The 15,887-nt window shown below is 39.4% G+C and overlaps 1 protein-coding gene across 4 annotated transcripts in view; it reads right to left on the reverse strand.

Annotated features, from left to right (window-relative positions):
- The window catches only part of LOC122572279 (dipeptidyl aminopeptidase-like protein 6), a 116,493-nt gene that overhangs the window by 5,527 nt on the left and 95,079 nt on the right, over positions 1–15,887 (reverse strand). For 3 of the 4 annotated variants that reach the window (XM_043737069.1, XM_043737068.1, XM_043737071.1), the window contains 10 exons: positions 8,085–8,191; positions 6,569–6,767; positions 3,731–3,805; positions 3,370–3,422; positions 2,721–3,281; positions 1,901–2,219; positions 1,645–1,823; positions 954–1,176; positions 368–812; positions 36–241 (listed from right to left, as the gene is read on the reverse strand). In XM_043737069.1, coding sequence (XP_043593004.1) covers positions 36–241; positions 368–812; positions 954–1,176; positions 1,645–1,823; positions 1,901–2,219; positions 2,721–3,281; positions 3,370–3,422; positions 3,731–3,805; positions 6,569–6,767; positions 8,085–8,191 — 2,367 coding nt within the window. Of the gene's footprint in view, positions 1–35; positions 242–367; positions 813–953; positions 1,177–1,644; positions 1,824–1,900; positions 2,220–2,720; positions 3,282–3,369; positions 3,423–3,730; positions 3,806–6,568; positions 6,768–8,084; positions 8,194–15,887 lie in introns of all 4 variants that reach the window. The other variant, XM_043737070.1, reaches the window with a different exon arrangement.

Consider the following 15,887-nt stretch of genomic DNA (forward strand, 5'->3'; position numbering starts at 1 on the left):
TATAATCAAAGAAAAGCTTTGAATAAATCGCATACCTGGTACCTGAAGATGATACCCGCTTCGGACAGAGCCTTAGCGAAGGCGACACCGTGCGTATAAGGCGCTGTGAGGTCGGCTAGACCGTGAAGAAGGTAGAGGCTATGACTGGGCACCAACCTTGCACGCTGGGTCAGGTCAGCCTCTACGTAACCTTTATAGTTCTCTGCTGGGGCACCGAGGATTCGCTCCGTAAACGCGGAATCTATACGAAAAGAACAGAGCTCTAATCTAGTAAACTTTATACAATAAAAAATGGTAGAGAAAACTTGTATTCCCTTCAATTTGTTCCGGGGAATATTCTCGATTTATACAAAATGCAGTAACTCACTGTAATAGAGCCAATCCGCAATAGGATTCACAGCGACGCCACACTTGAACACGTTCTCCTGGCTACCCAACACCATGGCAGTCACGTAGCCGCCGTATCCCCAACCCCACACTCCCACTCTCGTGACGTCTAGGTACTTCAGAGTCTTTAGCAAGTGCCTCAGTACGGTCAACTGATCTTGAACCTCGACGCCACCGATTCGCCTGAACAGATCTCGTTTTCCTTGACCTCTAGCGCCACGAACATCCAACCTGACATAAACTACATCATTGTGGCTGGACATGTAGGTCCCCCAGTCGATCTTGAATCGATCAGTCACTGCTTCGCTTCCTGGACGACCGTTCACTTCAACCAAGACAGGAAATGCTGCGTCTCTGAGCTCCTCTCGCCACGAAGGTGGTAATAATAGCTGCACTTGTGCCTTCCAGCCTTGAGGTAGGGGTACCTGAAGAATCAGTTTAGTTATGAGTAGAAATGTGTAAAATAGACATCGATAACGAAGATTTATGAAAAGATGGACTGATTGATATTTCTGACAGACTCGATGCAATTTCAGTAGATCTTTTCATTTGTGCAAAGCATATACCTCGAAGCTTCTTCGAGTTGGTAACGCCAACTGAGAAAGTTTATCTCCCCGTTGGATTCGCGTGTCGTATAACACGCGAATCATCTTGTGAGAGGTCATCAAGTGGACACCGGCTAGTGGAAGGCCTGGACCTTCGCAGTAGAGAACGTAGTAACCCTGAGTTTCGTCGCCATTTGGTGGACTTACGGACGCACCAAAATGCGTACAGTTGGTGTAGTAGAACCTATAAAGCCAATTTATTGGATATTTTATTAGAGAATTGACGCGATCGAAATTTTAATAGCTGATATATTCATAGGAGTTAACATAGTTGTGCGTAATTTTAAAGCTTGCAGCTCGTTTCCACCGATATAGTTCTACGTTCTTTTAAAGTAGGTTGTATTTGCATAGCGAGATACCGTTGGCCTAGTTCTACATCATTTTGTATTTAAAGCAAATTAGGTGCACCCTACAGTTAGGCTTTGACATTTGAGTCCTCCAGTCTGGATTTAACTTAGAACACGAAAAATGTAATAGATAGATACGTGACATTCCTCCTTTAATTCTTTTTCTAGAAATTCTATTAAAATATGAAATATCTTTTTGTTCATTAAAACGAGATCGTGATTCAGACACAAAATTTCGAGGACTCCAGTAAAGTAAAGTCAACTATAACACAAACTATTTACGTTCTAAATACATAAGAACCCACCTACTACTCCATAGAACTTCGCCGAGATCACACGTGACGCAGAGCGGTTCCAGACGTCGAGGATCATCAGCAGTAGGATCGCGAACGACATAAAGATGTCTCTGACCTGGCCTTCTTTCCCTAGTGCCCAAATAGTACACCAAATGGGCTTTCGTGTCCCACGCTAAGATTTCACTCACCTTAAATATCCAGAAAAATATGTACAACGCTGATTCTCAATACGATATATAATAATTAATTTATTAATTTACCTCACCTCGTAACGACCGTGAGATAGGACCGCTATCCTTTGTTGTGTTAAGGTTACGTGCTTGATGTGGGTGAAGTGCTCTTTATCGCCTTCCTGAACAGCAGCTAGGAGCAAGAAGCTGTCACCATCAGGGGCGAATAGGGGATGAGGTTGTGCGTCTAACCATTGTCCTTCTGGCGCTCTTTCGGAGTGAGTCTCCTCACATTCCCACATTGGTGCTCGACAAGCGGATACCAACGAGAGATTCTGCGATCTGCTCATCCAGACGACCGCTACTTGGCTGGAGTCGTCGCCCACCCAACCCGCAGATATCAGATAATATTCTCTGCAAAAAAATAAATTCTTTCTTCACCGATTCATTTCCACATTTTATTTAGCTCGGAATAGGATAAGGAAGGCTTGTGAATAAGACGAGACAAATTTTAAACGAGTACCAATTTTTCAATTATATGAAGGTACTTGTATCTTGTTTAAAAATAACGCTCTTTCCATTGACTTATGTAAAATTTGGTGCATTTGTTATCCAATTAGAAGCAGTATCTGTCAAGTAGTATTTTGAAAAATTAGATAAAACATAATTCTCCTCAAACATAATCCTCACCAAACGTATAATATACAGAATGTAATAGAATAAATCGAGTATCAAGAACGTCACGAGCTTGCTGAATGACCCAGTATTATTAGTTAAATTAAAAATATCTTTAACGATTTCTAGTGTCTTTTCCAATGAATTTTTAGAAATGTTAGTAGCAGAGAATGTATTAATTATCTCAGACTAGTTTACGCATACGCAATTATCCTTGGGAGCTTTCCTTCAACTACTTACTGCCCGTCCAAAGCAGGTGGCGGCTTCAGCCTCATCCTGAAGAGGGTCGTCGAGTTCCCTGTTCCATTTCCATTGTAAGAGTTGGTCAGGTTGCTCAATTCCATGAGCCACAGATCGACCTCTGGATTGAACGAGCCGGGAGTAGGATATCTAATTGACCTCGATGGTGGGAATGAGCCTCTCCTAGGCGTGGACAACGGACTGGAACTGGGCCCATCCTGACCCGGTTGGCTACTGAACCAAGGGAATTCCAGGGCAGTGACCTTGGTGTCATTGAAACTAGCAAAGAGAAGATGCGTGCCATCGGGACTAGGCCAGGTTGCTTCTGGCCGCGGCATCACTTCTTCCTGATATAACCAGTCTGGCACGCCATTATAAATTACTCCAGGGACACCTGTATCGGTTATCCGCACGTCTTCCGCCGCGGAGGGTGCTATCCTCACGTAAATATCATTCTCAGAGATCATCAGGAGGCCAGACGTGTTACCCAACCAAGTTGCGTGTTGTAATCGCGTTTGCTGCATTCTCCCCGACATGTGTAGACGAAGAGGCGTGTGATGGCTGAAAACAGCAAACAGTGCGTGAGGATGCACGAGTAAATATAGCTTTGATAGAATAGAAAGGTTTTATTGATGGACAGTTTACTTACTCGTTCGTGACGTCGTAGACTGTGTAGTATGCGGTGAAGGTATTTCTGTATACCTGCAATGATGGAATCGTTTGGTTACTCAGCACTTTCGGAGAATTTAAAGATTTCCGAGGATTCTGCGTGATCGTGATTTTATAATTTATGAATTATGATTCATTTATATATCGATATAAATTTACGAATTGGATTATGAACATAATTTTTCAATTCTTTTTGCACTTGAAAACACTGTTCTAGGATAGTTAAATAGTTAATTAGTAGTAAGTTATATTTCAAATTGTTTGGTTTAATGCAACGACAGTGGGCTCTCTAACGAGGCGAAAGGCCTGCGAAGTCGTTCCTCGTATTTTACATTACTCACCGGCTTGACATTGTGTTTGAACAACACAAAACGCAGATCGCCGCTGCACTGGTAGCCTTGAACGTTCAGCTGTCTCTGGAAATAAAGCCGGCCAAGATTTACGGGCTTATGTATTTTCCATTTTCTGTGTTAGCGTGAGTTTTACGGCCGTTAACTGTCCTCGTAAAACCAAACGATTCTCGAACTTTCAAGAACAATCCCTCGAAACGTAGGTCCATGTGCAATGGCCGTTTTAAATCAAAGGCAGTACGAGGCCCTATTTACGCGATGTTTCCCGCATAAAATTATTCCTTACGTCCTCATCACGCTTTTTAATTACAATAGTCCGCTATCAGTAACGTTATAAATCTTATTGCATTGTTTAATAGATAATCGCTTCCATTGTACGCTCGTGAATTGCTGTGAAATTGGATTATGCACTAGACCAGAGTTCGATATCTATTTCTGACCAGAAGATGAAAGGCACGAGTTGTGTGACGATTGAAGTGTGTTTTTCTGGTCACCAAATCAATGTGATATATTTGTTCACTGACAGGCTATAAAAATAAAGGAACAGGAACGCTGTACTTATTTCGCTTCAGCCAAGCAAAATCATTTCGAAGAATTACCATCTTCTAAAGCTACATATTCGCTGATTTAAGAAACATTTATTCCGGAGAGATTACACGAGTACCTTTACGTGAGCAAAACTACCTAATGCAATCAAACGATCATACTTTTATCAAGTACAATCTTCTATCCAATTTCATTAACATGAATAGCAAGAGTTCTCCATCAGCAAGCAAGAAGAGCCTCGTCTATAGTCGAGCATTTAATCCCCTGACGTTTGGGTTCTTTGGAATCAGCAAAAGCAATGATAGCGATCGTCACCGCTCGCATTCATTAACTGCGATCCTACAACTCAACCACTAGAAAACATTATTACCCTCAATCGTATTTCATATTCCTCGTCGTCAGATGAGAAGGATCCTTCGTTAACGGCTAGTAAATTGACATTCTCGCTTCTCAAATCTCCTTCTCCGCTCTTATACGAAATTTCCGAGGTATAATAACCAAACTTTGTCAGTATATTGTGCGAATAAAATTGTATTAAAAAATTATAATGAAAATATAAAATGCAAAAAGACCAATACTCGCAGACTCAGGTGACCTACATCTGTGGGACATTTTTTAATGAATTATTCGAGATTAATTAAAGTTTAGCTGTTAAATCCTGTCTGTGTCTGTTAAATCCCATCTATTAGATCATAACCATCAAGAACACGATTGTTCTTACAACGAATATTCCACAATTTCTTTACTTCCTTCCTCTTTTTACTTAACTCATTATCATTCTTCTTCTTCTGCCTTCGTTTTAGTTCTCGATCATCTCTCGTTCACCCCACGGGTACGCAGGATCGTTTCGTGGAGTGAAAATGCAATACCATTGAAATGAGCGAGGAAGAAAGCGACTCCCTTTTCCCTCGAATAAACCGGCGAATGCCTCAAATTTCGCCGTATATACGGGCTACTCTCTGTGTTTTACGACGCGCCGCGGGCTAAACTCTGCCCGATAGATAAGACGATGGACGTTTGATACTCGACGGTTAAGACCGTTTATTGCCACCCCTTCTCTCGTTCTATGTACATAATACGGAAAGTTTTAATAATTACATATATAGAATGCAGCATATCCAACAGATTTCCATTATTTTGAAATACGTATACATATATTACATACAAATACAAATTAAAAAATATATATATATGTTTCAAAAATGAAAATAGTTTAGTCATATGTTTAAAACAATATCAAAACCGTTGAAGAGGCATTTTCAAGAGCCGAGAATACGAAATTATGAAGTTAATATTTTGTGGTCATCGCGATGTGTTCCGAAGATCAACGTCCAGACGGTAAGAACAAAGTTAACTGAAAGAATTAATTAACTCGACAACATATCTTAGCATCATTAAATTCTGTTCTACGTTTGAGCAGAAATTTTTCGTTTCACATCACCTAAGTTGTTAATTTGTATTGTTCATTCAGCGTTTTGACGAGAATTCAGATGAGATCGTTCCGCGGTCGAAGTTTTTCCTCTCGGAGGAAGTCTTTACGTTTAATTGCTATTAACCTCAGGCTGCATTCCGCCAGGTTGGTTTCCACGTGTTTAATTAATTTCGTTCATGCGCTGAAATTTATAATCCTCTTTGGGAGATTGTTCAAGAAGTAAGAACGCTGATACCTCCTCGCAGCGCGGATTTCAAACTCGAAGGACTTGAAAAATATTCTGCAATTTTGAACCGCGAGATTGCATTAGACTTAATTGAAGTTAACCAAGGAGCGTCCCCTGTTGAAATTCTTGCCCGACGTTCGCTGAACGAGGTCATTGCACTTGGACGTTCGGTCTACATAGATTAATTAAGCTAGAGCAAATTTTAATTGTCGCGGCTGCTTCTGCACCGATTTTACTCGAATCGAGGAGCAACCGTTGAAGGACGGTTTCCACTCGTGTGCTTCACGGCCCCGTGTTCGTTCTGCTCAAATTTCTATCAACGTTCTCGGATTGTACAACAAGCACAGCCAGGCTTCATAAAGATGCATGGAAAGATTAAAATACAATGCGACTCTTGCTTTAAACTATGCAGATTCACACCGAACAATCCTCTGCCGTTCTCCTACTTCGTGAAACGAATATTAAAGAGCTTATAACAAAAATGATCCTTGCCAAATGGTATAAATGAAGTTGAAGAGATTGTATGGTTCAAAGTAGAGCGGAAATTAAGAACGATAAAATTGCGTTCGAGGTCTTCTTCTTTTGAGAAAGAAACTTTCGTTAACACGTATTGCGTGATACGTACGAGCGTGTGATTAGAGACCAGAAGGGACACGGAATTGTTGCTGGTGTCCAGGAGAGTGAGGGAACCGTCGTCAGCCTGATAGACAAACTTGTCGTGGGCAACCCAAGTCGGTGTTAACCTATGCGGCGTTAGATCATCACGAAGGCACTCGTCTAACGTGAGCCGTCTGCCGCTCCAGTACAACAGCTCGTCGACGTACCTGAAAGTTCATGTCTAATTTGATAATAGCTCTTCCGGAATATCAGTTCGTTAAACACCTAATCCAGTTTACCAATTACCTTTCAATTAGTATCGAGTTAGATTGCAAATATTTTCGATTAATTTTAGAATTATTCATATTTTCACGAAGTTAGTTAATATTTAAATTGCAACGAGCTTAAGTTCATGTATAATTTGATAATAGTTTGTCTAGAACATAGTTGAATATTCGATGCTTGTCAATAATTCCTTTAATATCGGAAAAGATGTTTAATATTTTAAAAGATGCATGTTTCCATCTATTCTCCGGCTTTAGAGTTATCGACTTTTTCATCACGTTCGTTAATGATTTAAATCACAATGCTTTTAAGGCAAAACTTCCGTGTTTACGGCGTTTAAGGGTTGCGAAAAAGTATAGAGAGGGTAATGTTATAGAAAGCGAAGGAACGTTCTCATTCCGAGTTGGCTTTAAGGGCGATAAAATGGAGATTTTCTGGCGGGACGAGGCTGGTTGTCCGAGAGAATTTCTCGCAAAAAGTGAACTCGAAGTTAAAGAGTGAAAGTCAACTCGCGTGCTCTTTGAGCGAACTCTGTATCTGATCCTGTTTGGGATGTAACTCGAGCTTGATTAGTTCCTTCTTACAGAAGAGTATACAAAACCTTGTTACGAAGTAAATCATAAGATTCGGCTGAAATTCTCCGTATTAACAACAAAATAATAGCTTCTTCTATACACATGGAAAATTATTTATCAACATTATAAAATAGTGATTCTAAATACTTTAAATTGATGAAATCTTTATTGCGATATTGAACATATGAGTTCTTCACAGTCAAAAATCCCAAACGAATTAATGAAAATTTTGGTAATTTCCTAATGATGTGTCGAGTTTATTCTGTTTCTCTGTAAGTATTCCGATACTTATAAATGATTTAAGTGCAACGTTGTAAACCAATAAAAGTTCGATATAAACCTACAAGTAGTTAATTTTAACTCATATTGAGCCTGGTAGTCCCAACGGTAAAAAACGTGGAAAAATAATATCGTTTACAAAAAGCTGCATAAAATTCCTCCGTAGAATTTCCACGTGGATAAATCGGGTTTCCGGCACGACTACGGGTCGTGGCTCGTTAATATAAAGGGATCAAGAGATTTCGCCCGATACGAGGGAGCAGCTCCGCTTAATTTTGTGAATCTACACCGGGTAAGGCATTTCCGACTGTGTAATTGCATCCTCGGCCAGCGGAAACTATCGAGAGGACCGTGGGCCAATAACGAGTAGAAAAGAGAAACGAAAGAAATCGTTGGAATACTTACCCGAGAAGGTAAATGGCCGTGACGATCCCGGCGATAACGAAGCCGATGACCAACAGCGAGAAGATTATGCTCCGCCAATTGTGGCCGCCCTCCGCGTACGTTAGATCCTGTGAACAGACCAAAGATCTTTGTCGTCAGCGATCGATCGATCCACCAAATGACGGATCTACCAAATGCACAAGCTTGCATGCAACCCGCGAAACCTTCGGGGAAGAACAAACGTTCACGATCGACAGTCAACACGACTCATGCTGGTAATTGGTTTGTTAGTTGATTGGATCTGGTTTCAGTTGGGCATTCTCAGGTTTGTTCGAAGCCAGAGATTCCTGTGGTGCCTTTTCTTCGGTGGTTACAAGGCAGTGGCCCTGTTGGGTTCGTGTGATTGAGATCTAGTGCGAGTGAGTCTGGGCTCGTGCATAGAATTCGTGACATTCTCGACAATTAGGAGAACAGTCTCTGGTGACAATTTTAAGATTGGTGTTTCGCGTTTCGTTCGGTTTAGTTGAGTTACTTGAACTGAAGTTCGTGTTTAATTGAAGTGAGTTCGTTTAAATTCGAGCCAAGTCAAATCTAATGGAAGACAGTGTATACCTAAAATGGCGTTGAGGAAGAACAGATCCCGAGATTGGAAATAACAGATTACGTTACCTAATGACTGTTGCTCTTCTCAAGACAATATTTGTTTCCAGAGTATTTCAGTTGAAAAGATCTTCAGGGTTTCAAAGAAGAATTCCCAATGTTCTCAAGAATTACTAAATATATTACTACTAGAGTCGTTGGTAAGAGTTTCGAACTTGTTGTCCGAGACCGGTTTATGGACTTCAAGATATACATCTTTTCATAAAACGTGAACAATACAGCTGTTCATAAAAATGTTTAAATATCCTTCCTTCTATTACTTAGAAAGTAAAACGATACCTTAAGAATCAAGGACGATCGAGCTTACTTTCTTTGGTACAATCGCGACGGTGGTACTCGTATAAATAATATCGAAGGATTTCGTGCAGGATACGCGTTATGGCTCGTGACATGCATATTGTATTTGGGTTATGCTCGCAACGTAGGTGGCTGCCACTGTTCACAGGGCTAAGCCAGATAACACGTTCCTACCGTGTAATACATAACAGCGCGACTGGATTTTCGGGACCTGTTTGAATGACCACGCGTCCTGCGCTACGCACACGCGTGTTTGCAAAATCCGGCCTCCGCCGGGGGTTATCGATTCGCCGCGTAAACGTACCTAATCCGACCGCTGTTTGTCCAACAGCTTCTATCGTGAACGATCACCGTGTTATTTGTCTCCCTTTACTTGATTGCTAGAAGCACATCGACTTGTATAGCAGTGACGCATTAACCTGTTAATAGGACGAGATGATCTACTCCTTTTGGATATGTAGTGACGTATAAATAGTAAATTATCTCATCATAAATTCATCGATTCGGCTTATATCATTCATTGAAACCTCTAATTTCGGGAAGAAATAAAATTGCAATTATTTTAGATAGATACAATGTCACATCTGAATTTGATAAATTGCTTCAGAACGATCAAATTAAAGGAGCTGAACCAGTCGCAGCTCGAAGCTCTCTCTGGTTCGGTGCCCGATCATTAAATTTATAACAGCTTTTAAACGGTCCTTCGTGCCTGTTTTCCACAGCGTACGTTTTAGTTATGCGATTATGGGAAGAACAACGGTTGGAAAAGAGATTTTTTCTCCTTTTTTTCTTGTTAAACTCGCAGCTGAAAATTTATGGCATGTTTAAAATATAATAAAAATGTAGTCCTCATCTATCTTTTTTATCGCCTGAGAAACTAAGATAGTTCTATTCTAATTGACGAAACATCGATATTAGCATTGGAACACGATAATCGGTTTCGAACGACTTGTTTATCACAGCGGTTGATCATCGATCTCCGTCGTCTTCTTTTTAATTCCTACCACAGTTTCTTCTCTATTTACTTCACGTTGTTTTGTCCACTGTTTCTTCTGTTTCTCATTTCAACTCCTCGTACGTTTCTCCACTTTATCCTCCTTTAACTGTCTCAACTCAAATTTTTCTCCATTTAGTTTTTATTCTTTTTTCTTCAAAAAATCGTTAACACTAGATTTTCATGAAAACCATCAGAAATGTACATCGATAAATCGCGTATTGAATTATAGTACATTATCGTTCAGTTTCTGATTAAATAACAGAAATGTATTATTTGTTGATTCTACAAGAAGACTATAAGTATTATTTTCAGTCATTAGTTTCTCATTAATTTGTACTTTTACTAATATTCATTTACAGTTGCTAGAAATCAGCTAAAGTATCCAGATATTTATATGCGGTAGCATACGTGTTCGCCAGTGTAGCAATTGATCCTCGAGTCCTGTCCTCTGCATCCTTTTTTATCTTCTATAGTTTCTTCTCTATTTGCTATCTATCTTTTCTACTACTGATCCTCCTGTTTCTCATTTCAATTCCTCCTCCACTCCCTCTACCCTACAGCTTACGGTTCTTTAATGTCGCTTTAGCATCCGCGGGGAAGCTGATCGATTCGTCGCCTTTGAATTCCAAGCATGTAGCCGTGCACGTGCGTTGGAGCAGGATATAATGTTTTCGATACTGCACATTCCGTATCGAGGGCGCATCATGATGAAACGTGACCGACCCGAACGTTTGTTTGTCGATGTGCTCGTCTCGATGTTTTCCTACGGATTCTCCATTGTTCCTCGAATTATTCTCTCCCTATCTCCTCCACGCTATCGATCATCTATGCGAAAGTATCGCGACGAAATCGTCGACATTGATATTCAGTGTGTTTCGGGCAACACATGGCGAACATTTGGTGTGCAAGTGTCATCTTCCAGGTCATTCTCTAGGTGATTTTCTACGTTGCTCTCTTATATTCGGAATTTATTAGAGTATCCGTGTTTACGATTTGAAATTTGTTCGATTATTTAACAAGAGTGCGAAAAGGGGATGTTCAAGGATATAATAGCACCTCTAGATGGTTACGAGAATTCAGGTTTCGAAAATATCGAACCGAGAACGAATTTTATTCGCGATTTCGGTATACGTAATTCGAGAACCAGCTCTGTTCGCAGTTATGACGAGGAAGATTGAATATGAGCATCGGTTCCTCGCCTATGCTCCACTTTTCAGTGAAAGAGCAATGCCACGAGTGTCCATTTGCTACTGCGTTTCAAGAATTATGGATACTCGTGAATTTTGCAACATGAAAAATATTCGAATACATACTCATATATATATACATACATAAAAAATATTCAATACACACACATATGCGCATTAGGATAGAGTAAGAAAAATGGCAATAAAAATGTTATGTAGCTTCTATCGAAGAATTTTTCAAGTGCCGCTAACATTTTATGGAAATTCACTTCAAGTAAATTCACCTTTCCTTGTATCGTGGTATTATCGTATGTTTGTTACACACGTAGTATCATTTGTCCTAGCACCGATATTTTCTTTAACATCCTTATATTGATCTTTTTTGTTGGAATTTCTCCTATTCTTGTTTTGTTGGAACTTCCTATTCCTATGCGCTCCTATAATATCATTATTATGGTTGGCATTCCATTTTTAGATGCCCTTGTGCACTGCTTTCCTTTTATTGCTCAAATATTTGCCTAGTGCCCTCGTGCTTCTTTTATTGCTGCAACTCCTTGTTTTGATGCCTTATACTGCTTGCTTCTTTAGTGCAGAAAATTTCGTTGCTCTAAATATCTTTTTTCGTATTTCTGATTTGCGTCTCTTATTGCTGGAACACTTTCTTCGTATTTGTATTTATAGATAGATAGTGTTCTTTTACCGTTTTCTCTTTTTATTGCTAAAATTCCATTATTTTTATACCCTCGCGTAATTTTTTATTGCTAGAGACTTAATCTCCTTTTTAGTGTTCTTACGTTGGTTTTGCTTTCTTTTCGCTGCAGAATTTTTCTCAGAATTTCGCTCAGAGTTCTCAGAATTTCTACCAGTGTTAAAAAGCAGATTTCTGGAGATTTTTCAAGCTCCAAGTTTCATTACGATAAAGCGTGCCAGATTAGAAATATGATTGACATAATATTAAGAAATAAACTGCTTTCATTAATAATTTGGTACGACACTAGCGTTTATACCATTTCAGCATCCTGACAAGTGAATTGATGTCAGTCTAATTTTAGTTCGAATCTTATGAAGTATGCTTTAGCTCAAGCTCAGCTAGCGTTCAAAAAGATAAAATATTGCATGCGCAGTCATATGTCATTGCATCAATCAATGCCGTTATTCGATGCTTGAATTTATGATCTCGTTATATCAGGGTAACTGCGGTACTTGCACGTTATTAGTTTCTAACAAAAGTTCCATTCACGCTGGAAAATTCCACTGCTATCCTCGTACAGAGTAAACTTAGCGACAATCGATGTATCTTTCGAAAATTTGCAACTTCGTGTATTATTTAATGCACAAATTATGTATTAAAATAACATTGTTATACACTATTAACTGTTTAACGAAATGAGAAACCGAGCGATATAATGCCAAATCTCAAGGATCCAGTAAAGAAAATATAAGAATGCTTCGTCGTGGATGCATTTTAGGGAAGAATATTCGCGCGAGCAAGCGACACCATGCGCGGAAACGTGTTCAGAACTTGCCGGTAAACACGTCCTGCACGACGACGCTTTGCAGAATAGTAAAATAGCGGTGTTACAACGCTGCCACGATGGTATTAGCATGATACGGGGCGCGGCGAATACGAAAGACGCGCGTAGGGCGCGCGCGAGGAAAATATAATATTCCCTGTACCACGGTAGTACGTTCGCGGTAAGAAAATATCCGCCAGAGTTGCTATGTCACTCTTCTCACAGAGTTTCTTCTCGCATCTTCTACGGATCCTTATGCTTCGAGAGATAATAAATGTATTTTCAGCGACATAGCTATCTCGAGCGGTTCGCTTGTGAAGTGCCACCGATAATGTGATAATTCTATGTTCGATCGCGATTTTTCCAATGGATATCGATGGCAGTATAGATGCATGATTTTTAGAAATATATATATATATATATATTTCTGATTTGATTATTTGATATATATATATATAAGAGAAATTTAGACTTTACAAACAACAAGACTGCTGATGTATTTTTTTGTTTACAAATGCGATTATCTTTGCCAAGTTCATTTGATTACTTTTGACTTGATTGCGGTTTGCTATCAATACAAAAAATTGTTAAGTTTGTTAATTTAACCATTTGCACACGAAGCTTGCTGTGTTTTATATTTGGAATCTAATTTTACGTTGCGCCTTCTCTGAAATTTGATTCAGTCGCCTGTCGCAGCTATTCTTTGTATTTTATTTCCTATTTTACGGAAAACGGTACAAAATCTACTGCTTTCGGAATAAAGTGGCAACATAGGGTTCCTCTCAATAGATTGAACTACAGGGTATTCTCTTCTATTTTATCTTCAATATAGAAATATAAATTTTGAGAGCTCTTCTACATTTATAATGCCTCGAAGTCCAGGAATGGTACTTTTAAATCCTACGATATAAAAAAATGATAGAAATAAAAGTTTTTTCAAAAATATGTAAAACATTGAAAATAAAGAATCCATAGTAGTGCTGAGTTATTAAGTACCACGAATTATAATTCAGAAAGAATCGTTGATTTCGTGCTTTTATGATAAAAGATGTTGAAAATGATACTTGAAAGATAAGAAAAAAGCATTCATGGAAAGAGTGGGTATAAACAGACTGGAATGAGAAACCATAAACCTTCCTTCGCGAATAAATTTGAATCCGAATGGAGCATTATCCTTCTTCAAGAATAAGGATAAGCACGTTATTCCGTCTTCATAGATAAAAGATAGAACTGATTTAAGAATAATTCATACTTTATCAGTTCTGTTATTCAGATAGCATTCTCGTTTGAACGCTGTCCACTCTTGAAGATTCGAGAACGCTGAAACGTGCTGGCTTCGCCAAGTCTATACATGGCCCTTGAGGAATTCAAGTGAATATCCTTGAAAATCAATCTTACACAATCGAGTCAAATTCCTTTCATCCTCGATCGTGATACCTCTTCAAATTCTCAATCACTTTGTTCAAAAATATTTCTCGTAAGAGGTGAACGACAACACACGATCTTTGACTGTTTGGGATTACGTTAGTCAATAAGACAAATCCATACGCAGTTACGTATAATTTACACAATTTTGATTATCATTATTCAAAAATAATGGTAAATATTTTTTGAACATAGACAAACACGTATAAAAGGGCCAATGCTAAAAGGTCTAACAGTTTTTCAGGAAAAAGACCAGACGTGAGTGTAAAAAATGATAACTAGACGCGAACATACCCTCTTAAACTGTTAATTCCTGGCTACGTGCACGTATTCACGTATCACGTTTTCCTTCCCGTCGTGCATCGATTCTCGATACACGTCGAGAAATGGCGCACGGTCTTCCAAGGGATTTAACGTTCTCTATATGAAATGCCGACTCCCTGGAGCGACTTCTGCTTTTATATTCCAGCAGCAATGCGACCCTTTACTATGCGGGGACGACTGGAAATTGGAACCTTCGCGAAGAAATGTCTGCCACAGAGGGTTGCGTTTGGATTATGCTATTGCGTTGTTTTGCGAGTGCAACGACAGAAAGGGAACACAACTCTCGCGTATCGCGATAGACGTATCGTCGGATTGGAATTAATCGACCATAGAGATAATAGTCGCGGTCGAACGTTTCGAAGCATAGCCTCGAACCTCGCTGGTGAAGAATTGTTCTGTTCTGTTGCCGAATAATTGCTCTGCAATTACAGTCCTCGTCATGGTTTCTTCGATAATTAATGCCTGGCCTCCCGTTCGATTTGTTATCTTTAGCAAACGAGGAAACAACGAAATGCACCGCTGTGATTTCCACTGTTTCTAGCTGTTTTGTGAGCCGTGGATTATTGATTCATTCTTCGAATGCTTCAAAAAATGGTTTCGTGAATGTGTAAATATTGTATACATAATGAAAGCTAAATCGAATTTCGTGGGTGAAGTGGTAAATTTGTAAAATTGTTACGGTTCTCTGCTTGTCAATCTATGGATTAATTTATAATCAATATTTCTTCTGAATGAGTCAAATAACTAAAGTTAAATAAAACTCAAGCTATCGCTGTTACTATTAACCGAAAGATACTAATTTCGATCTACTACAGATTTTCGTCAATCTATTCGCATCTTCTTTTTTGAGTCTCGAAAACTGTTCAACGTCGATCTTCGCGATTCTGGGAAACCGGGAAATGTGTGTACGATTTCGTAACGAATCTTATTCTACGACTCGCCTTTACGTCATCACGTGGTACACCACTATGCTTCGATCAGATCTATCCGAGAAAATTCTGCCCTAGAAAACTAAAAATAAACACTATTCAATTCAGTATGTAATCCAAATCTTTCCAACTTATTCCAAATTTTTAATTTTCTACCTGTTTTCCTCAAGATGTGGCCACCAAAAATTCGATTTCTATTCGTTGAAAATACCCACTGAATTGAACGCTGTGTCGTCCATCAGCAAAGCTGGGAATTTTGTAAAATTCACCGTTGGAAAGCTCGCGTTCACCTGTGCCAGCTTTCGTCTCTCCGGTGAATAATGTCAGACGCTAATGTCGCGCGGCGAGAAACGAGTAGAAGCGAACACTTGTAGTGAGTCGTCGTTACTCACGAGCTTTGCAACCGCGATATTTACATGTTTACAACGGTACCGCGTTCCCAATGGAAATAATGCGCGCATTTTCAATCTCCTTCAGGCGACGAAACTTTT

The sequence above is a fragment of the Bombus pyrosoma genome, linkage group LG11, assembly GCF_014825855.1.
Source record: "Bombus pyrosoma isolate SC7728 linkage group LG11, ASM1482585v1, whole genome shotgun sequence".
Classification (NCBI taxonomy): Eukaryota; Metazoa; Arthropoda; class Insecta; order Hymenoptera; family Apidae; genus Bombus; species Bombus pyrosoma.